The sequence below is a fragment of the Zonotrichia leucophrys genome, chromosome 3, assembly GCF_028769735.1.
Source record: "Zonotrichia leucophrys gambelii isolate GWCS_2022_RI chromosome 3, RI_Zleu_2.0, whole genome shotgun sequence".
NCBI classification, from domain to species: domain Eukaryota; kingdom Metazoa; phylum Chordata; class Aves; order Passeriformes; family Passerellidae; genus Zonotrichia; species Zonotrichia leucophrys.
In genome coordinates, this window is record NC_088172.1 from 98,897,065 (window position 1) to 98,921,346 (window position 24,282).

At 41.2% G+C, this 24,282-nt stretch overlaps 1 protein-coding gene across 1 annotated transcript; it reads right to left on the bottom strand.

Annotated features, from left to right (window-relative positions):
* Window positions 1-246: 246 nt before the first annotated feature.
* Window positions 247-22,840, bottom strand: LBR (lamin B receptor). The gene is made up of 14 exons (XM_064709478.1): window positions 22,824-22,840; window positions 14,165-14,345; window positions 11,896-12,090; window positions 10,502-10,585; window positions 9,913-10,090; window positions 9,160-9,353; window positions 8,334-8,388; window positions 6,979-7,173; window positions 6,259-6,362; window positions 5,749-5,874; window positions 5,485-5,653; window positions 4,213-4,293; window positions 3,985-4,107; window positions 247-2,608 (listed from the first exon to the last, which is right to left on the bottom strand). Exons 1-14 carry the CDS (start codon window positions 22,829-22,831, stop codon window positions 2,448-2,450), a joined length of 1,854 nt encoding a protein of 617 aa, XP_064565548.1. The 5' UTR covers window positions 22,832-22,840; the 3' UTR covers window positions 247-2,447.
* Between the last annotated feature and the right edge of the window lie 1,442 nt (window positions 22,841-24,282).

Here is a 24,282-nt window from a genome sequence, read left to right on the forward strand (position 1 = left end):
CTATAGGCAAATTGAGTGTTAATTCTGTATTTTTGCAGCTGAAGTTTGTTTTTGGAGTAGCAGAAGGGAAGAAGAAAGAGAAGCACCACACTTGAGCTTGTAGCCCCCAGCCCACAACCACAGGCACAACAGGAACTCCAGCAAACTCACACCTGTATAAGGAAATACACTTAAATAAGGAAAAGCAATGTCATTTTTAGCAGGTATCCTCATGAATTGGAAAAAAAAAAATTGCACTACTTAGTTTTAAGCAAAACCTTTATTTTAGCTCATGGGCTCGTTTGTATTAAAAACAGTTACTTCAAAATCAAATTCACATAAAATTCAGCATGTAAAGGAAGCTGCCATTGGTCAGGACCAGGTCCTGAAAGACAAGGGCTCTGAGGGACAGCGGAGCAACCCTGGGGGCAGCAGATAAAACTGGGAACGCAGCAGGAGCAGCTCCTGCTCCAGGGCTCAGCAATCAGTGCCCCCTCCTTCAGCACATTGAAACCCAGCTGCACTCCAGGGCTCTTGAATGATTTCTCCATTGCCCAGAATTCCCCCAGCAAGGACTGGAACAGCAAATCCCAGTTTCATCTGCTGCTGCACAGGAGGGAACTCTCTCGAGTCTTGTTCGAGGCACTGCTATTTGCTGCCAGCAATCAAAGGACTTGTCTTCAAACAGTTTCCTTACAACACCAACAATCAAGCTACATGATATACACTTCAATTGTACAATTATCTTTAAAAAATGCCCGTGTACAAAATAGGTTATTTTATTTTTTTTTTTAAAAATCACATGCTAGATTTCAATTACATCAACATTTTAAAATAACTGAAAAAATTGATAAATAACATTCCAATTTATTAGGAACACTCCTGCAAGCAAGTGCAGTATCTGCACTTCATTTAATATTCTACTAAGCTTTTTAGGGCAATTTGTGCTATAAACCTCATGTACAAAGTGTGTGAAAAGCTCTTACTTGTGACAACAGAATAAAAGCTAATTAATTAACAAAGCAAGAGTATTTCAGTAAAATCATTCTACTTATGAAGTAAATACCACAAGGGCATATCATTTACAGCCAGTTAGACAAAGAACACAGCTAGTAACCAGAACACATACATTAGTTAAAAAGTCAAATATATACAAAAATATATTAGAAAGTGGTTGAGTTTAACCACAGGCTCATGTAAAAAAATGTTGTTTTAAATAGCAATAGCAAAAAAATAGCTATTTCTCTATCTGCAACAGTACAAAAGGCAACACCTACATATGAGGTAGCAATGCCAAATTAAAAACAAAAAGAAACCAAAAAAACAACTTTGGATTGAGGAGCATTTCCTATATTTTCATAGCGTATCTGTCAATACAAATATTTAAATGAACACTTCAATTGTTTCAAGAATTAACTACATTAATTTACAAAACCTTTTATTCAATTAACTTTTTAAAAATTTCTGGAAATTGATTTAGTTCCCGATTTCTCCTGTTTCTAAAAAAGCTATTGCATTTTTCAAACCCAAACACTGTACAGCAAAAACGTGGAGGATTTTATTATACACACTTGGTAAACACTATGGTACATTAAGACTTAATTTACAAAGCTCAGAAGGAGCCAGCTGTGGTCATTTTATCCTTTTGTGCCCAACAGGCGGCCACTGCACGCTTTTTACCCCATGTTCAAGCTGAGGGTTTGTTACTCCCTCCCACAGCCACAGAAAGGCTCTGAGCAGTTTCATCTCCCTTCAGGCTCCCCCTCCAGGCCAGGGGCACTGCCAGGCGGGCTCAGAGCTGCCCTGGCACTGCCTCAGCAACAGCTCTGCCCCTGCTCCCAGCCCCATCTCTTCATTCTCTCACAGGTGCAGGGCAGGAGGGGCTGAGCCTCTCTGACCAAAAAAATGCCATCAATGAAAAGCCAGGAGAGGAACAACCATGTAAAGCTGAGCTGTGCCAGCTCTGGTCAGGGGGCTGCAGGCCCCTCACATCCTCTGCTTCCAGCTCACTGACCAAAAAGACCCTGCTGCTCCTCCAATTCAGGCAACTAAATTGGACATCTGAAGTTAGATGGTACGAGTAACACCAAAAAATGAACTGGATGGAATTTCAGCATTTATTGTATTAAGAAAATAATATACTTTACATCACAGTGCTTAATTAAATGCAATAAAAAAATGTAAACTCAGAATTCTAGATAAAATTTAGCTTGAAAAATTAGGGCTCGAAGAGTTTTGAAAATTCACAATTTTTTTTTTTTAAAAATTGAAGTCACAGACAGTTCACATAACTCACACCTCGAAGTTACTGTAAGCAACACCTTCGACGCACTCCAACATTTGGTGGGGTTTTGTTTTGTTTTCTTTACAAGCCTAAATACCAACTGCCCAGGTGCAAAGGGAGGAGGTATCTGTCTCTGCAAGGGATGCAGGTGTGGCAGGGCTGTGCCCAGCAGGCCCGGAGTGCTCTAGTAGATGTAGGGGAAGATGCGGTAGGGCACGCGCTGGCAGTAGCGCTCCCACGCCAGCCCGTACTTCTGCTTGCAGTGGTGCTCGTCACGCGCCTCCCGGTGCACCAGCAAGCAGATGAAATAGATCACGTAGAAATAGGGCAGGATGTGATTGAAACCTGCAAGGGGACAAAGTGAACTCAGATTAACAGGACACAGATCTGGAGGTGGGAGCTGATAACGTGTTCGAAGCTGGTGACACATTCGTGCAAGGCTGAAGCGCTGAATATTCAACAGGACAGCACAACACATGCAGGTAGAGAGAGACCCACAAACCCACAGAAAGTAACTCTGAAAATTGAGATGTGGGGTTGTGAGGGTTCCCAGGACAAGGGGAGAGATGAGAATTTGACTCCATGTTCTCAGAAGACTGATCTATTATATTTAGACGACATTATTATACCACACCATATCACACCACACCATAAGAAATGCTATACTAAACTATAAAGGATTCATCAGAAGCCTCGTAAAGAACGCCAATGAAAGCTGGTGACTGACTCAGAGTCCAACACAGCTGCCTGGGATTGGTCATTGAGTTAAAACAATCACATGGAACCAATCAAAGCTGCACCTGTTGGTAAATGATCTCCAGACCACATTCCCAAGCAATCAGATAATTATTGCTTTCATTCTTTTCTGAGGCTTCTCAGCTTCCCAGGAGAAGAAATCCTGGTGAAGGGATTTTTCAGAAAATATCGTGGTGACATTTAGAGTCACAAAATCTACCAATTTCACTCTCAATGCCTGCAAAGCTGGCACATATTGAAGTGTTATTGTCATTTAAAGTTCTTTAGTTACCAAAATAACATTTCCATTCAAATCTCTGCACCACCAAAGAGCCCCACACAAGGTTTTCTCTATTTTGCCTGCAGACATGAGCCAGCTTTGCTCAGAGCACACCACCTGACCTGTGGGTGAAAAGAACTGGAAAGGACCCAGAAATGTGAGACTGCAGCCCAAAAAGCCAAGTGTGTTCTGGGCTGCATCAGGGGGAGCGTGGCAGCAGGTTCTGGCTCTAACCCACTGCTCTGCTCCACCTGAGTGTTGTGTCCACCTCTGTGTATTATTAACAAACACTCTGAAAGATAATTTCACTGTGTTTGAGGACCTTTCTTTTAAATATCTTTCACTTCAAATCCTCCCTGTATGTGGTGGCCCTTGTCTCCAAGCAAACTCCCACTTTTGGGGAACTTCAGCTGAAAACACTCACTAGCCTAAAAAATTTAAAGAACAGCTAATTAGCAAGTAAGTCCCACGGTTATTGAATGATAAAGTGTCAGAGAGATGAGTAAAATCTTTAGTATATGTCAAATCTGCAGCAAGTTAGAAAGGGTAAAATAGAAGTAAAAACATGTTGCATTGGACTTATGACACAGAAATCTGCCATTCAATAGGATTTACTATCCCAAATAATTCCCACTTGGCATTTCAAACCCAGACAGATACAAACAAAAGCCTTTTTGCTAAAACCCACTTTAGTCTCAGAACTCACCACAGGGTAGGGACCACGCCAGAGCCATGATGATGTCACCGAGGTAGTTGGGGTGACGAACAAAACCCCACCAGCCCGTGACAAGGAGCCCTTTGCCAGTTGCAGTGGGTATAAACTTCAGATCTGTGAACAGAGTGTTGTGTCAATGCAGTGACTGAAATATGTATGTACACACTACAAAGAGCCAGTGAATAAAGCCCCAGCCAAAGGAATAAGAAATGCACTCACTGGCCAGTTTGGGGTCTGCTGGATTCCGTCGGAAATTGTTCTTCTGAGAATTTGCGCTGCGGAAGATGTAATACCCAATACCTGGAAATAAACATCATGTTGAAAATCAACATCATCTGTTTTACATTTTCAGCATTTTCTAGTTCTCTCAGCTTCAACAAAAGCACTCACATGCCCTTTGCCACACTTACTCCATCAAAGGCTTTTCCCCAGAGATTCAACTGGTATTTTCTGCTTCAACAAGACAGAAATGCCACTGGAAACCTGCATTCCCTAAGATTCTTGTTACTGACTAACTTTGAAGAGACTCTGAAGAAATTTTATTTTCACATCTAAATCTGAGTTTTTAATGTTACACTGAGTTTGAAATTCACAGAAGGTGATGTGAATTTCACATTGTATGATTACAGCTCTATTTTGCAGCCTAGCACTTTGCTACAGCACCTACTCCATAAAATGACAACTCATTTACAGGATCATGATAATAAAAGAAGCAGACGAGGAATTATCTGGGTTTGGAATTCATATCCCCCATCATTTTCACACAGCAGCTTAAACTTGCTTTTTCCAAAGCTGCATTGAAAAAAAGATGATAACAACATACTTTGAATAAAGATATTGTTTTTTTAAATAATAGAAACCCAAGAAAAAACATGAAGTGAAAAAGAAAAAATTATTTTCTGTTTTTCAGTATTGCACATATTAAATTGTACATCTTCTCATTTTTTCCAATTCTTTCTCATGTCTACAAAATTCGAGTGGGTTTTTATTGTTTCTATTCAGGTAACAGGCACAACAAGCACATGTTGGTGCAAATTTAAGGTTGCCCAAAGATGTGAGATCTTTTCTCAAAGCAATCAGCTTTGATGAAAAAGATGTTTTCTACTGTCATGTGTTTGTCACTGTGGCCATCAGGGAAGGAGGTGCAATAGTTACTTTTTCCCCAGGTTCAGAAGAGGGTACTGACTTTTTTTTCTTTAAATGAATTGCTCAGATTGACTTTAAAAAGCATCTATTAAATTCAAAAGATGTTAAGTCACTTCTTTAACTCCAGACAGCACCCACCTAGAGCTGCTGCTCAACAGAACAATTAGGTGTTCAGAGCCTCACCTATCCCTCACATGCTAAAAGGAGAATTTATTATATTCCTTGTATTTCACAGGAGCCAGACCATGGCTGCTGTATCTGAGCTAAAGCTTCACCTCCCATCTCTGAAGACACAATCAGAACTACGTTGTAACCAACACAACAATGACATTTCCTGTAACTTACAGTTCAGAACAGTAATTGCAGCAGCAACAGGCCAAGAAATTGTGGTGGGGTGACCCACTAAGTAGAAGGCCTGCAGGCTGTAGACAAATGGAACCCACACCAGATCTCCAAAGGCCAGCATGAATCCAAATCCATCATGGGTAATGTCCATTGTAGTCAAAACAGCTTCCTAGAAACAAGGAGGAAGGAATTTCAGCACTTCCAAAGCCTCCTTCTCTTAACACTAATTAGAAATGGACACAGCTGAAGGGGGTTGGCATTTACCTCATTCCAAAGAGCATCCACCACATAGAGGAGCTGGAAGCTGTTCACGAGAATCATGGACAGGGATGGCACACTGAGATTGTGGATCTTCATCTCAGCCAAGAGCATTGCCAAGTTTATAACAACCTAAGTTAGAAAAGATTTCATTTAAAAGTTCACTTTAAAAGAAAGTAGTCTTTTCTATTACACTACAGGACATTTGAATACCAATGTTTAGTTTAAAAAAAACAATAAACTATTTTACAAGTAAGTTTGCAACTAACCATATTTTGAAGCTGTATAACCTCAACACATGAATACCTTAAAAAGGGTTTTCATTTGCCACAAAACTAAGCTAGAAATTTCCTTCAAGTGAATAAAAATAGTCATTAAAAAACTAGCAACATGGAACTGTTTGTCAGTACTCTATTTTTAAATATCCTTAATATCAATTATATGTCTGTGTGTGTGTAAAAAAAATCCCTCAGTGTACTGTTTAAGGAAATAAAATAATTCAGATTACTGACTCACCCAGCCAATTAATCCTGGACGCAACTCACAGAAGTATTTGAGGTCAAAGCTGCCAATACGAGGGTTTAGTTCATGTCCAGTAAAAAAGTCATAAATAAAATACCCTGCAGGTAAGACAAACCTCTGTTAGCAATGTTCTTGTTTTTATCTGCCACTACACTCCTCCCCATAAATAAAATCCCACTTTCCACTAATGTTCTCTCATTACAAATTTTTAAAAGCCTTCAGATTGGCAAAAAAAAAATTTGAAGAGTATGTGCAAAATACAAAACAAAAGCTACATATTTTGTATTTTAAGATGCCCTAATTTTTTATTAATTAGGAGGACTAACCACTTTAGAAGTTCTCCCTGACACTTGTCCCTTCTTTATTTTCAGCCTTATCCTGAAGCTTACATCACAGTGAACATGAACATGATCATATGGCATTTATTAATTTTACATTTTCTCCTATTTAATTGCTTTTGTCTGGGAAAAAGAATTCCATTTAACTGTGACAATTACCCATCCATCAAAAAAGGTGGACAAGAAGGAAAACACCATGCCCTGACTTCATATCTGGGATTGAGTTTGTGGGGGAAAAAAAAACCAAACAACAGTTCACAGAGCAAAACTAAAGTCACAGTATTACAATAACCAGCCCCAAATCCAGCCTGTAATGTGTAGAAATGAAACTATAGCAAACAATTGGAAAGGAATCACCCAGAATGTTCCAACTCACCAGAATTTCCACCTGGTGCCAGCTCCTCCTCAGGCGCCCTCAGGGACCGCACGTACAGGTAAACGCTCAGCGCCAGAGCAAAGGCGGCGGCTGCCACTGCAAACTGCACCAGCTCATCGTACAAATAATGGAGCTCAAATCCAAAGTACAACAAAGCTCCAATGGCTGCAGCAGTCAAAATAAAAGCATAAAACCCTAAAGGATGTAGAAGAAAGATATATTAGTCAAAATAAAATAAAAATTTATCTTTTTAGTAGGGCCGACCTAATCCAACCCTTCTGCGCTTTTACTCCTTCCAATATTTGTCCATATTCCAGTAACACCTTGGACATCCCATGGTTCAAACTTCTGGGGCACAGCAATCACTAAGGGACTCTAAGCCCTGAAGCTGTGCTCACCAAAAGGACAAGAGGCAGGAACGCTCGGAATACTTCTCAGTTTTTTATGCCATAGGATCCAATTTCAGATTTTAGTGGAAAAATGGACACTGGCACTACTAATGGATAATGAGAGCAGGTCACAAAGTCTCATCTGTGAGACAGCTGAGACACCCTTATTCTCATCTTTGAATTATCTTCATATATAGCTTGACACAGATAGCAGTAATTGAAGTATTAAAATGACTTCTCAAGAAGATAAAACTTGAACACAAACACTTTTGCATACTTTGAGAGTATAATTTCACACAGAATGGATTGATGCCCAAACAGGAGCAGGCAGTTCTCTGCTGCCCTCAGCTAAGGACTTGCTATGGATCCCTTCACAGGGGGTGAGGTTAGAAGGAACCTCCAGAGCTCACCTGGTCTAGCTCAGCTGGAGCCTCCTGTGCTTCACTTGGTGCCCAGTGCCTCCTGTCCTTACCTTTCCTCAAGACTTTTAAATTTGCTTTTAAAATTAGCCTTTGCAGCACCAAGACAATGGCTTTTCTTTTTTAACAATCCAAATTATGTAGCTTATTTCCTCCCTTTATCAGAATGCATGGCACAACTACAGACAAAAGCCCAAAACCAAGACAGGTATGAGAAGCCTCGAGGACTCACTTTTGCAGGATGTAACTCCCCTTGTTTGTTACTTCCAGCCCTATTCCAGCTTTAAATGGCACATCTTACCAGACTATGACAAAAGTAATTCACTACCACCCCACACAGTGTAATGTCCTGCTCTTGGGTCACTCAGTTCCTGATGATTACTAAGCACCTTTTTCCAAGAAAAGGCTCATCCTATTTTACCCAAGATTTACAACAGATAGGCTCTCTGGTCAAACTGTATTTTTCAATATTTGTGTTTTATGGTGCTGAGCTCTGCAAATCACACAATGGAATCAGTTCTGGAATAACCAGCTGCAGCATGCTCACCATTTATCCGGTACTGCAGTCTCCTTCCACTGGCAAGAGGCAGGCCTTCTACAACCTGAGGAGAATAAAATCTTAATGCTCAACAAAATGTTTTCTGTAGGCCCTTCAGGTGAGGAAAAGCAAGCTCAACTCTGTTAGAAAGGCATTCAGTCAAAGCAACCAGGCTGGACACACTCAAACCTGAAGCTCATGCACTGTTCTAAAAAACATACTCTGGACAGCAAATGAAAAAGATTAGCAGTTTCAAATAAAAATGTTATTTACAATAAACCTCTTCTTAAGCAGCTCCAAGAAAGCAGAACTTCTCCAGTCATTGTGAACATGTACAGCAATAAAACATGATTGATCTACTTCAGAGTGTCCTTTCAGAATCTGCCACTAACCCTCAAGTCACAAGAGAGGGATGGAGAGCCTTTGCCAGATATTCATACATATGGCTAGAATGGTTTATAGAGTCCTGTAAATGAAGATTGTATTCCAAAATGCTGCATATCCACAAGAAACTGAGTATTGAAATAGTTTGTGAAATTAAAAGTCAGACACCTAAAACTCTTCTAGAATTCCATCGAGCAAAGTCTGTCCACACTTTGATCTGAATGCCTATAAAATGCCTTCTGCCTTCTCTAATGGAAGGCTCTGAAATGCAGAAATTCTGAACCAGCTGAGCTGCTTTAAGCTTAAGAAATCTGCAGCTGCTATATTTCAGTTTATTATGAAAAACTCATTAAATTCCTTTCAAATTCACTGCATTTAGAACACACCTCACCTTCCAGCCTAACACACAGTTTAGTTGCCCATAAAGACCCAAGTGCTCCCAAGAGCCTACCTTTCCAATTGGCAGCAAGTAAAATGCAGCTTGAAGGAAAAACCACAGGAGAATGACACCAAACGCCCTCCAATCCCAAAGACTCTCAAGTGCTGGCAGAGGAGGGAGGTTCAGAAGACTTGGATCATCTTGTTTGCACATCAACAGCAGGTAGAATACAGTAGCAGGCAGGACTAACATCAGCATGAAGGTCCCTGTAAACAGACATCATGGCATGTTAGAAGGTAAGTACAGAAAATTTAAAAAATAGTTTCAATCCCACTAATAAAGCTCAATATTAAGAAGAGGTTGCCATTATTTTCTCCTGAACAAGACAGCAGCAATCCCACAGTCATGTAACAGGACACTGAGACATTCTTCTCACTCCCATAATACAAGGTCACCTACCATGGGATCACACTCATTGCATCCCTTCCAAAATAATCCAAAAACTGTCTAAAAATACTTTACTGTCAAGTTTCAAGCACCTACATTTTGAAAATGTAAAAGCTTTGCTGGTTAATTGTTAAATTTAACTTAGAAGTATTTAAATCTCACTGTGGCAAGAGGTGGCACAAGATCTCTGCTGTATTTCACATATTAACCAAGTGCAATAAAGTTCTTTGCAACCAAATCAAGTGAAACACAACAATTTTACTCTGAATTCTGCAGCCAAGGTCCAAAAAGCAGCTCTTGACATGACAATATGGTCAATAAGTAAAAAGCCACAAAATAGTACCAATTTTCAACTATTAAGACAATTTGCACACATACCAATCCTTCCCCCAAACTCCATCTCCTTTGTTTTTGTTGATACTTTCTCAATTGGTTTCACAGCCACAAAAGTTTTTTTCTCTGAATAAATCTCTTCTTTTTTCTTGTCATCCTTCCTCGAACGCAAGCTGTACTGCTCGAGCACGCGCTTGATTTCCAGGTCTGGTTTTAACTTTTGCTGTAAATGAATAAAAATAATTTATTTACTGAAAGGTTTCCCAGTGATTTTACTTTAGTGGATATTTCAGAGGACATTACTCACTGTAGAACACCAATGTACAATTATCCATTCGTACAAAGAGCCTGCTAAAACCAGGCATAGTTACTATTAGGCTGTGATCACAGATCAGCAGCAGCTCCAGCACAGATCCTCCTTTCCCACCCTCCCCTTTCCCTTCTGCCACGTGCCTGGGCACCAGATAACAATCAGGACAATTTAAAATCACTTTCTCTGTAGCAACTTACTCAACCTATAAGTTTTATGTTGCCTTCTATTTCTGTTTGATTATTGTATTGCCCTCTTCTAGGAATTTCTGAGAGCCAAGCTAGCAGTGTGACAAAAAGCTAAGAGCAAATTCTGTGTTCTTACCTCCAAGACAATGCAGGATGTGGCATTTTTCTCTGTACTTTCAGGCTCACCATTGTACCTTTTGGTGTTATTCTCACTCGGTTTCTGGTCAAAACAAGAAACAGAGTTTAAGCTTTCAGTGTCCTATATATGGCAGTGTTCTGCAGAACTGAAAGTTTGGATTTCTATAAAATACCTCTGAAGAAATAAATTCTCTCATAAAAATTCTTCTCCAGTGAGTCTAGCTTACACAGCTCTGGGAAGACATGACTCATATGTTTTATTTCAACTCAAGTTTTGTTGAAGAGAACCTGGTCCTTCCAGTCTTACAAGAGCCAACAGATCAATCCTACTCCTCAAACAGAAGCCAGGACAAAACCACCAAAGACTTTTTGACCCTTTTATCCCAAAAGGTTAAAAGTACTAAAAGTAAACAGCAGCTGCTGGCTAAAAAACTACTTAAAACCAGATTGTGAACTACAGGCACTGAATCACACAGCTCCAAGGAACTCACTGCAAAACAAACCCCACAACTATTTCAGTGCCTAAGAGTACCCATTTACTCAACCTATCTAGCTAGTTTATATTAATCTGGTTTAGTCTAGCTGAAATCTAACTAAAACCTGTTCATTCCCAATAGATCAGCAGAATGCACTTCCAGTTCCAGGGACTGTGTCTCAGACAAGTGAGAAACCATCTCAAGGGCACAAGAGATGCTGTTTGTCTTTTGACAGAGAAACATCACCTCTACTCCTCTTCACTTAAAGATCACCAGAACCATTTGTAGCACTCAATCTTCACAAAAATGCTAAGAAGAAATGTAATAAATATCAGCTAGGCACCAGATACTGGTAAACTTAGAAATCCTTACAAGTTAGTTTTTATAATGAAATCAGTTTTACAATATTACCCATCACAAGGCCATATTTAAATATTCTACACTGTGTGTTTTCCACTACTGTTGCACAAAACTGTATATGGTACAGAACTCATTTTATTTCAAATCCTAATACCTACCTGCTATGTAGCAATTAACAGACCCAAAAGTAAGCTAACTTCCATTGCCCCATTTCACAAGTGGAAGCACATGGCTAACAATTACTTCAATATTAAATATTTAAAATTTTGTTTGTTTGGATTATGAGCTCTCAGTATCACCAAATTCAAGTGGAACTTTATAACCTTGGTTTGCCTCTCAAGAATTTCCTCAAACTTTGCAAGCTAGAAACCCAATTTCTAAAGAAAAACAAAAGGCAGTTCTGAGATACACTTTTATGCTGTCTGGGGAACATGAACTGGCTTTTGCAATGATAAACCCACTCTGCAAAAAAACAATCTTTCACAAGTAGCAAAAGTTTCTTTAACTAAAAATCCAGCAAACCCCCACATAAAAAGCCAACAAACAGAACAAATACCGGCAGAGCTATGCTGGGCTCCTGGCTGGGTTTCTTTTTGTCCTCCTTGTGCTCCCTGCTCTGGGAAGCAGAGCGACGCCTGCCCTTGGCCGGCCGGCCGGGAGAGCGCGAGCGGGATCGGGAGCGGCTGCTGCTCCTGCGGGAGGGAGAGCTGGAGGAGGACTGGCTCTTCCTGTGCTTGAACGATGACTGCGACTGAACAAAGATGGAAAACAAGCAAAATCTTAGCATGAACCAAAGAACAATTTTAGAAACATGGGGGGGTTTGTGATGAGGACTCTGGCACACAGTTCTGTAGATCTGTCTCGTATTTCCTCTACTGATGCTCTACAAAGGCTGGTAAGAAAGAGCAACTGCAGAATACTCATTTTGCTGGCAATTCCCAAAGAAGCCTGTTCCAAGTCCAACTGTTGAAGCTGCAGAAATCAGGCTATGGATGTAAGCTACAAAGTGAGCACCAAGCTGTTTGGCACACCACCCTCTCAATCCTGTGCACAGGGAGAGGAATTCAGAGCTGTCTCTCAAGCCCTCAGGGGCTGCTCTCACTTCCACCACTCAGCTTTATTAATGCATCTGAATAGCAAGGGTCATCACCTGTGTGAGGCAACACAGCCTCAACACTAAAATCAACACTAAAAACCCAAGTCAGCCTAATCATTTAATTATATCTGGTAACTAATTTCATAAACAAAAGCACTTAACCCCAAAAGCACTGTTTGATTTCTCTGGGAAGTCTACAATGTTGATTTCCCCATGTAAAATTTCCACAATGCAACTTTTACAATCAAAGGCATTTTCCCAGTTTGGGTCTGCTAACCTGCATGCAGCAGGAACAAATCAGAAAGTCTTGAAACAGTCAAAACAGCTGCCTACCTCAAGGCAGAAACATTCTGGTCCTTGCCTACCTCAAGGCAGAAACATTCTGGTCCCAAAAGAGAAGGCCACTGACTGGGCATGGACACTGCCACCAGAAGTGACACTAAAGCTCACATAAAGGCACACAAACTGGCTTTGAACCCATGAGGTTTCAGAACAGGCCAGAGAAATGACTACAGTGAACATTTAAACAGGGTTTTTTCCTCCTGCATGAATCATTTTAAACTGGCTATGAAGTTTGAAAGGCCTTTATTAGTAACAAAAAATAAAATAATGATAAGTAAAGAGGAAGAAATATGCTTATATGACATGAACCTTTCTCAAGGGATTGCAGTTGTCACAAACACCTCATGAAGCCTTTGAGGACCTGAACAAGCAGAAGCTCTTTGCAGAAGTTTTAAGTGTGAGCTTGAAGGGCATGCACTGTTAGTATTTAGTGACATTTAACTGCATCTTCACATTTGTTATCAAATTTTCTTATTTAGAGATGGAAAGCCATCAAATTAATATCAACCCATTGATTACTGCCTTTGTAAGGTACTCAAACCAAGTTTTTAATGAAAAATCCTGCTACAGAGTTCCTGAAGAATCAGACTTGGTTTTCCTCAAAATATGATACTTTTTTTAACATAAATAAAACAACTATGAAGCTTTAAATATGGGGTAATTCTGAATTTCTACTTGAGGTGTCACAAAGGAAGAAATTTTTACTTAGCACCAATTCCTTGAAGAAGTTAACAAAAATTTGCAAAGTAACTACCCAGTCCTATTGAAGTACTGAAAATTAAATACATGTGTGCTCACTGTGAAAAATGCCAATCGCTTAAGAATTTACAAGTTTAATAGTAATAAAATGGTTATAAAAATAGTACTATAATTAGAGTAATAACAGAAACAAGGAGTTACAGACAGTCTGGGTGCCTCTTTCTGGGCAGCATGAGCCTGGAAAAGGACCCACGGTAACAGAGGGTTAACCCTTAAAAGCAACAGCCTGTTGCATATTCATACACCTCATACATGATGCATAAATTCCATTCAAACACAGGATTCTGTCTGGTCAGTGTCAGCTTCTTCCTCTGAATCCTAATGGCATTCTCAGGGCTGAGCAAGGTGGGAAGAAGTTCATTTCTCCTGATAATGGAGCAATAAATTCTTTTTCTCTGAAAGATTTAGGTGTCCTGTGGATGCTATCTCAGTGAGAGTACCTCATTCCTGTCTTTAAAAATCCCACATACATAGTTTCTATTTGAACACTATGTGGTAAGTTAAAACTATATTGAACACACTACTTAAAAAAATTAACAGGGCATAGCTTTCTAACTTTCTAACACATATAATATTAATTTGAATATTTACAAAAAGCCAATCATGACACACCCATTTTCACACTCACCCTTATGTCACTTTCCTTGAGTGCAAGCTCAGTTCCATCCTTGTACTTGACAGTGTAGAGATGAGCCACATCATCGTAGCTGGTCACCTGCACCTCGTAGTACAGGACGCTGCCCGGCCAGCGGCCCATCACCACCTCGCCATCAGCGAACTTGCGGCTGGGCATCTTCCACACACGGCGCCTGCAAAGCAAACCCCTCGCTGACAGGGCAGCCAGACACCGGCCTGCACCTTCCCCTCCTCTCTGCCTGTGTCATGGCACTGAAATGGGCACACTTTCAACAAGTCTCCACTTGAAATAGGGAAAAGGGTGTGTGGTAAGAAAACAGCAGTGGTGTCTTAGAATAGAGACAGGATTGAAGGTGCACGCTCTGGACAAACATTCAGCTAGTACTGAACTACAATACACAATCTCCATCATCAGGCAAAGCACATCTTTGACCAAAATAATGAAGCCCATCTTATCTAGAGAGAAATGCAATTACATGGTACTGAAGTGTACTCTAAGCCTTGTTTCCTGTGGTTCTACAGAAATTACACAAGTGATGATTTCTGAACATTACACATCCCCAGTCACTCAACACTTACAGCCACATTACAGTCTTTCTTCGATTTATTATACCAAACGCTCCAAAGTTAGGAAACTTCAGAATTTAAGCTCTTGTCTGGGTTGAACATTTTTTATTTTCCATCTCTTTAACAAAAGGGCACGATGCCTTTTCCAGGGCTCCGTGGGAAAACAAAGCTCAGCATCAGAGCGATCCCACAGCAACCTGAAAAATGAAATTCTATCCCCCATTGCATCATCAGGCTTTTATTTGATATTAACAAAACGTGGTGTGAGTAACTACTACCCTTGGGAAAAAAGGTGCTGGGAAAAACCACAACTACAACTTAGAGGAAGTTGTTTCAAGTGTAAACTCCTGCAGAACTGTTTGTATAGTGCTCTGTGTTAGCCACTGCCTTCTGAAACAGATATCCCAAGCAGAATATACTTTTAATCACCATGTATCAAGTGAGACTACCTTAAAAGTCTAAGATGAAATATCCACTAAGTAACTAAGGTGAAATAAATATATACTAAATAACTAAGATGAGATAAATATATACTAAATAACTAAGGGGAAATATACACTAAATAACTAATATGAAGTAAATATACACTAAATAACTAAGGTGAATATACACTAAATAACTAAGGTAAAATAAATATACACTAAATAACTAAGGTGAAATATACACTAACATAACTAAGGTGAAATAAATATACACTAAATAACTAAGGTGAAATATACACTAAATAACTAAGGTGAAATAAATATACACTAAATAACTAAGGTAAAATAAATATACACTAAATAACTAAGGTGAAATATACACTAACATAACTATGGTAAAATATACACTAAATAACTAAGGTGAAATACACACTAAATAACTAAGGGGAAATAAATATACACTAAATAACCAAGGTGAAATATACACTAAATAACCAAGGTGAAATATATACTAAATAACTAAGGGGAAATACACACTAAATAACTAAGGTGAAATAAATATACACTAAATAACCAAGGTGAAATACACACTAACATTTGTACTGGCACCCTGTGTACAACCAACACAGAACTCAGAGGGGATGGCAGGGACAGGGAACAAACACAAACTATAAAATGTTGGAGTCAAAGTATTTAATTTTAACTTGTTTGCTTTATCAATTTGATAAGAAAGTGAAACCACACAAACTAAGGTAAATACAAGTCTTTAATTAGTTAATCATTACATATTAACTAACCTGCAGTGAAAAGTTAAGATTCTTGGGGAAAAAATACTGTTAATATTCAATCACAGACCTTCATCCCACACTGGGGGATGGGGCTCAGTGAGGTTTTACAACCAACATTCATTCTGGCACTTTCTGACATTGCTGCTGATGATAAATTTTACACCTGTGTAGCTCTCCAAGTCAAAAATCAAACAAATTCAGCAGAATTCCCTCATATGGATTTTATTACTAATACCCCAAACTGCTTCAGACCAGAAATACCTGGCCATCCCCTCTGCTGTATAACATTTGAAGGAGAAAAAAAAAAGTTTTATAATTTGGTTTCAGTGACACTTGCCAGTCAGAAAAATGATGAGCTCTAGTCTGGGCTTGTCAGGCCTGTGCTATTCCAGCTCTTCTGCCTTCTAACTCGTGTTTGCTGTCCCAGTTTCTTGTTTCTGTCTCATTCTCACTCCTCCAATTTTCTTTTATCCCAGACAGCTGAACCCCTTCAAATTCATAGCTCTGCTTCTTATGACAAGTTCTCCATTCTCTCCTTAGCCCCCATCTTGGAGTCTTTGTGGATTTTCTGCCCTTGCTCAGCAGACCAGTCCCGGCTCCTCTTTGCCACCTCAGCCCAGCTCTGCTCTCACTCCCCGTTTGTGTCTCCCTGTGCAGCTCCCTCAGGCACAGAGAGCTGTCCCTGCTCCCTGGCAGCCTCCTGCAGCCCCGGCCCCTCCCTGCCCTCCCACCTGAGCCCCGGAGCTGCTGAGGGCACTCACAGCTGTCCCCAGATGTCCCCACGACTCCATTTCCCCTCTGCTGCTGCACTTCCACAGCCCAGCCAGGTTTTCCCCTCCTGAGCTGCAGCACCTCAGGCACAGCTGCAGACCTGGGGCCTGAGCAGGACAAAGCTGAACTCACACAGAGCTGTACAAAACACATCTTTTCTCAAAGAGAGTAACATGTTTTCATGAAGTTGTCACTGAGGACATGTAAACTGGTTTTTTTCCAATTTACAGCAACCACTCCAGAATTTAGACACAATTTCTGAATTTGAATTCATAAGGATAATAAAATGCAATTCTCTGCCAGATTTCAAAACCCAGCACTTCTGTATGCAAACACACAGTCCAAAGAAAAATTAACTTGATGATTTAATTATTGTGAAAGGCAGAAAGACATTCCCTTCCTCCAACTTTGATCCCAAAAGGAGCTCAAGTTAGCTTTAAAAAATTGATAAATGTGGTTGAAAGACCTGTAGTTAAATCCATGTCATGTAATTCAGCCTGAGGCAGATACTGCCAATGTGAGATTCCAAAATAACAAATCAGCAAGTGAAAATATCTTCTGACTCAAATCCTATTAATGGGAAAATTTATGTATTTTTCAATTCTTTTCCTTAACTATTACAGCTTAATAATAAGCTCAAATATTAAACATTAAAATAAGTAAATGTAACTTCTTGCCCTATTCCTCATTCCTTACATCCCACTTCAAAAAGCTGCACCTTTAAAGGCAGCCTTCATCTGTTCAGATGAACACACAATTACTGCCATTCAGAAGAGAAAAGATAGGAAGTCTTTCCAAAAAAATTTTGTTTAGAGATTACATTTTTCATGTACTGCTCTTTCAAGCTCTACACACCCCTGATGATTTTCATGCTATCAGCTGGCATCAGCCTAATATTCCCAGAAGCTCTGCACAAACTTTTGAATTCTCAGGGCTTTAAAACATAAATCCAAAGAAAATAATCTCATACAATGAACCCTGCACTGTACAGACACCTGAGTGCAAGTTTAGCCACTTACTCAGGAGATGAAATTTGTGTTTTCTCTACCATTACAATTTTCCTTCAGGAATCTAGATTCTAAGAGAAAGGCTCCAAAGGACTTTGTATCCTATACCAAGCCAAGCCAATTAATGCAAATCTCCCTGGAGCATGAAAGTGGGTAAAGAACAAAAGTTTCTGCTGACTCAAACAAGAATGAAATAATTAAAAAGAAACTTGGCTGAGAAACATTATTGCCCCACGCATGCATTTCTGGTCTGCTTAATGACTCTCTCACTAGAGATGTGGGGAAGATATTTCAGCGTGGAGAAAGTGATGACTGCTACCTTGTAGCCACAGGGAGATCAGCAAAGTTGGGCACACAGTTTTAGTAATAAATAAACACTAAACAAGTTTTCCCTCGTGGGAGAAAAAAGTTCAGTAATTCCATTTACTAATTCTGACATTTCACCACTGCTAGGCAGTCAGAGGAGGGAGCCAGCTGAATGCAAGAAGAAATGCAGGAAAATACAGAAAACGCTGACAGTCAAGGATAACAACACGTGGAAAGTTATGAATTCACCACAGAGAGCTGTGCAGGATCTTCTCAGCAACACCATTACTCTCTCCACATTCAGAACAGTGGAGGCACCTATCCCTGTCCAAACCAACTTAACATCACCGCTAAAAACAAGCACCAATACGCCTCGAGGCAAAAACAACAACCCATCAACCCGCGGGCTGGGAACCGAGGATCTTGCCTTTAAAAAACCTTTCTGCCGGAAACCCCGCGGCAGGAACGGGAGCCGGGCAGGGCGGGCCCGGGAGCGGCGGCCGCTGTTGACAGGAAGGCCCCACGTGCCGCCCAGGCCCGGCCCCTCAGCCCCGCCCCGCCCGCGGCCCGGGCCTGGCGCGGCGCCTCCGCCGCGGGGGAAGGGAGGGGCCGGGCCGCGCCGCCCCTCAGCGGCCTACTCCCGCTCGGAGCCCGGCGCGGCTGAGCGGCCCCGCTTTGTTCGGCTCCGCCGCGCCACCTCCGGTGCTCCGAGCGAGGCGTCCCGCCGTCCGTCTGCCCGCCGGGAGCGAGGCCCGAGCGCAGGCCGCAGCCATCAACCTGAGCGCTTCCCGCCGGGAAAGCCGCCAAGGAAACGCTGCGGGGGAGGGGAGGGGGTGGGAGGTGGGGGTATCCGGGCCCGCGCGCGCCGCCGTTCCCGTTACCTGGAGGCCGCCCGCGCCGGGCCGGGCCGGAGGCGGTTCCGCGGAGCGGCGGGAGCGGGGCCCGAGCGCGCGCCGCTCTCCGCTGAGGGGAACAACCGCCCCGCCGAGCGACGGTTACGGCCGCGCGCACGGCCCCGCCCCTTCGCCCGCCCCGCCAAGCGCGCCCATTGGCCGGGACGCGCCGTTTGAATCGCGGGGTGGCCGCGCCCCATTGGCTGCGCCGGCGATGGCGCGGTCCCCGTGCCCGGCCCCGCCCCGCCCCGGCGTGAGGGGAGCGGCGGTGGCGGCGGCGGAGAAAGGGGGAGGAGGAGGAAGGGAGGCGCTTCCCGCTTCACGGCGGGTGATGGCGGGAGGGGAGGGAGAGCGGGGCGGAAAGGTCGCTGTCGTAGCGATGGGGGCAGGCTAAGACCGCCTGCGCCACCCAGGCCCCGCCGCCCGGGTAAACAAAACGGAGCGTTTTGTTTACGGAGCACTCGCGGTCTCGCCGCCTCCGCCGCCGCCAGTGCTCCTACGCTGTCCGAACAAAAACCTCCGTTCCTTCCAGCCCTGCACCTCCAGCACTCAACAACGACCAAATGTGATAAATATGCAGAAAACAATAAAAAGAAAAATTAGGGCTTAAAAGCAGAGGTGGCGAGGCAGCGAGTACTGCCTCGCTCAAAAAGAAAAATTAGAAAGGGCTTAAAAGCGGAGGTGGCGAAGCAGCGAGGGCTGCTACACTGACCGAACGACAGGCTGTGCTCCCTCCAGCGCTAAACAAAGCCAAAATGTGGTAAAAATGGGGTGGAAACGCATGGAAACACCCGTTTCTCTCCAAAAGAAAAATAAAAATAAAAGCAGAGGAGGTTTTTGAAGCCGTGAGACAACAAGTGCGCCTGCACTGACAGAACAGGCTGTGCTCCCTCCAGCCCTGCACCTCAAGCACTCGACAAAGCCAAAATGTGGCAAAAATACGGTAATAAAGTGTAGTAAAAGCACACCCACTGTCTCCAAAAGGAAAATACAAAATGGGCTACAAAACGGCAGCGTGCAGTGTGGTTACCCCTGTGCTTTTGGGGCAACTTTTCCAGAAAGGCCATTTGAGTTCCTGGCCAGATTTTGAAATCAGGAAGTCTAAGCAATACTTGAGCAGGCAGAAACAAAATGTGTTGTGAAAAAGTTAACAAATCGTTCTTAACATTGAGGTTCAGGGTTCAAATGAGTTGTTTCCGGTGCTGGGATCTTAAAAGTGGTGTTAAGAGGGAAATACAGTGTTTGTGTCCGCGCAATTTTTATGGACCTCCCAAATTTTCTAAATTTAGCTAACAAGTGATGCTCTGTGCTAATAAAGTTTCCTAAATGAAGAGAAATTCCCTAAAGACAAGACCACCATTGTCCTATACATTGTCTGCTGTGCAGACACAGCAAAAATCTCAGATAAAAAAGAACCCTGAAACAACAGCAACATTATAAAATAAAAAATTGGAAAAAAACCCGGACCAAAAAACCACAGCCAAAATGAACTGACATAAACAGGCCCCATGGTAGTCATGAGCTTAACTTGTCTGAGACATAATTGTTGTATTTGGGGGATTGTTTTTGCTGTTGCTGGTTTGTTTGTTTCTATTTGTTTAAGTTTCTAGCTATAATTTTTGAATGAAGAGTATGGCAAGCTTGTTTCTTCTAAGTGATTGCAGGAAATGGGACGTCCTGAGTGAATTATAAAAAATGGATATATTTTATTATTTATTTTGCTTATCTTATCCTTGAATTTTTAATTTTCACAGGCGATTCTTTTTAAATTGCATTTGTATGTCCCCTATTTTTGTACCACAGAGGCCCAGTTTCATTTGTCAAGGATTCATTGTATTTTTCACTACGTGATACAGTAAAAGATGTCTGAAGAAGGTTAAAAGTTACTCAGTCAAACCAGAGCCACATGTAAGCATCGATTTTAATAAATGCAGTCAGAATAAATTTGGTTATTAATTGTGTTAATGCAATCAGCTTTATCTGAAAGACATTTGATAATTTACTACACAAAAGATGCAAGTGAAGCTTCTGGCTTCAGATAATGAATATTTTGGTTCCAGCTAAGATTTCTGCTTTGCTTACAATTGCAAAGTTTAGAACTGTACCGTTAAGAACTGTTTTCAGCATTTCAGTCTAAATTACAGCAGGTATTGCTTGGAAAGAGCCTGCTTTGTTTTGTTGGCAGCAGAGGCCTATAATTAATATGTTTAAATAATGAAGGGTTTCAGTTGAAATCTTGTTTAGAAAATAAACTTGCCTTCAGAGAAATGGTTTGGATTTGGAATTGTTTACTCAGCTTGGATTAGAAAGCTCTTGGGCCACTAAGAACTGTTGATTTCAATTCTGCCAGTGATAATTGAGATACATTTGAGAGATAATTTCAGAAATATTTATGGGACAACAACAGAACGGGACAAATGTGAATTCCAATTAGCACCACCACCACCAAAATGATCTGCTGCAAGTTAGGTCTGAAATTTGCCAAGATCTAATAAAGCATCCCAATCCCACACTATAAAACTAAGAAAATAATTCCATTTAATGAGAATCCCAGAATCATCAATGTTGGAAGAGATCCTCAATGTCCCCTAGTCCAGCCACCACCCCAGCACCACCATAATCACACATCACCCAAAAAAAGTTGCAAAAACCTAAAGCTGCCAACACAAGGAGGTTGAGAAACATTCTGATAAATGCCTTTAGCAGAGTCTGCTGGGGTGGGTGGGGTAATAAACTTCTGTTTCCTCTCCTGATTAGGCCTTTGCTGAGAAAACACCCATAAGACTCAGTGGTGTGGTGGGTTTTGTAGTCTGTTAAACAACCCATGTATTCATATATATTAATAAATATGTATATATGTGTGTGTGTACATTCTAGGTGTACATCTATGAAATGTGTGTACATTTATAAATATATATAAATATAAATAAATATATAAAAATATATATTAAAAATACATATAAATATATATATATATGGTTTCTCTTTTTCCTTCTGTCATATTGGATCAAAGCATCCCAGCCTGCCTGTTGAAAATTTATCTACTTTTTGGAGGAAAATTCTTGGCTGGCAGCTGTGCTCCTGACAAGAAGCCAAGCACTTACCTGCTGCAGCCAAGCTGCTGATGAGGAACACATGCACTGTGTCACATCACAAAACAGCTGGAAGGAAAGGCAGACCAAATTCTGCATGTGGACAAAACCCATCTCCTCTCTGCTTCTCAAACGTTGAAAAGCTGATGATCCACTTCTTAAAGGTGTTTGAGTGTGCTCAGGCATTTTGGGGATTTCCATTATTATATTTAATTTGCTTCCTATTTTTTTTTTCAGTGGTTGAATGCTTCTTATTTAAGGAGCAGGAGATTTGGGGTTAACCTCTGAATGTTACCTAATTAAATCAATAAAGGTTTTGTTTGCACAGACCTCAATAAGGCAGGGATTGCACTCTTGACCATGGATAAAGTTTCTCATTATATATTCATTTGTGATGTAGAGAATTGGAACTTCAGCCTGCCTATAAAGGAGCAGCCTGCCAACAAACACTGCTGCTCTGGGCAAATTAGGTTGAACACTTGCATTCTGGGAAGTTTTGCAAAATGTTTATCTTTGGAAACAGCTTTAACAAAATACTCAAGGCTATCAAGCATGCTGGGCTCAGCAATAAGAAGAGGGACACAGACTCATGCAAACTAAGTCCAGTTCTCCAAACAGGAGAAAGAGGCTAAAAAAGCACATTGAAACTTTGATCTCCACAACAGTGCAACACATTTCCTTTCTGTATTGTATGTGAATTTATAAATAAGACTCATTATTGACTGAGGGAAGTTGATGCAATTCTCTAAGAAATGGCTCTTGAGATAAGAGTTTTGGCTGCTGTGTCTTCTGCTGGGCTGCTTACCTTGCCATTTTGCAGCATGGCTGTTCGATTGCTCCAGCAGAAAGCCCTGGGGACAGCTGAGTTTCTGAGGGTTTATGGAAAACACAGACTACAGGATTTCCAAGCATTGGCAATCCAGACCCATTTCTGTGTAGCAAAGTTATGGCCTTGAAAGGGTTGTAAATGCTTAAACAGAAAGTGGCTTTCATTCTAGAGAAAGAGAGAAAATTTCAACGTTTAAATGGCTTATTCTGAATACAAAGAAAAGCCACGCTCATCCCCTGGGTACTCCTGACTCACAAGCAGTTTCCCAGAAATCTTCTGGCTTTTAAACCTGTGTTTCAGTCTTCAGAAAGAGGTTACAGAGCAGAGTGACTTCTGCAGGGCTCTCCACAGGAAGCGAGGGACAGAACCTACCTTTTCCTGGTTCCTGTGTGACAACCTGCCCTGCATGAAGGGAGAAGCCCGGCCTCAATCCCCACCGCTGGCACATGAACAATGTTCCATCCCTAAACGTGAAGGCACTCTGGTACCTGAGGAAAAAGAAACAAATGAAACACGTGGCAAATGCAAAACAGACAGAGCCCAAAGGCTTTGAAGTGTCAGCACAAAGTACACATGTCTGTATGTGCATGTGTATGTGCACATAATACACATAAATATTTATGTATATAGATAAAGAATGAAAACAACATTCACTTTCCAGCCTTATTTTTGCAACCAGTGCATGATTTTTATGCCCGTGGCTGGCACTGTACGCAAGTCTCTGCAGTAAGACAAAAACTAACATTTCAAATTTATTTATTTATTTGTAAAACAGGCTGAAGAAGCTGCTGGTGCACAGTGAGCAGGCATTGGAGCACCCATGGGACACAGCCAGCAGGGATCAGAGGCTGCTGACTGAGCCAGTGGCAAACCAGGCCCTGCATCAAGGCACAGTGTTGCACCCACCTCCAGTTTTCTAAATTGTGTTTAAAATTCACTGCACTTTGGGGAATATTTAAGGAAAATAACCAGGATAAATTTGGACACATTTGTAAGAAATATTTATAACACTGGGGTATGTGGAATAGATGGTAATTCTTACCAGGGTACAGACACCAAAGATATGATTTTATTTAACATGGCATTCATATTCTGTCTCTTGTATTTGGTGCTACTGCTATCCTCCTACCTTTATTCTAGAAAAAAAAAAATCTAATTACTCCAAACAGGCCTAAACCAGAAGTGATAAATGAAGTAATCAGTTCAATGCATCTAGCAAAAGATGAGCTCACATATTTTGGCTTTAGAAGCTGGTATCACTGCATATCTACTCTCAACAAAATTTACTTCTTCTCTGATTAAACCTGCTCAACTAGTCCTGTTTATAATTTTTTTAAGCACAGTAATTTAAATATTAATTAACTCTTTGAACTTAAACATCAATATTTCTAATAACATGTTAAGATATATATTCATATATGTATCTTATATATCT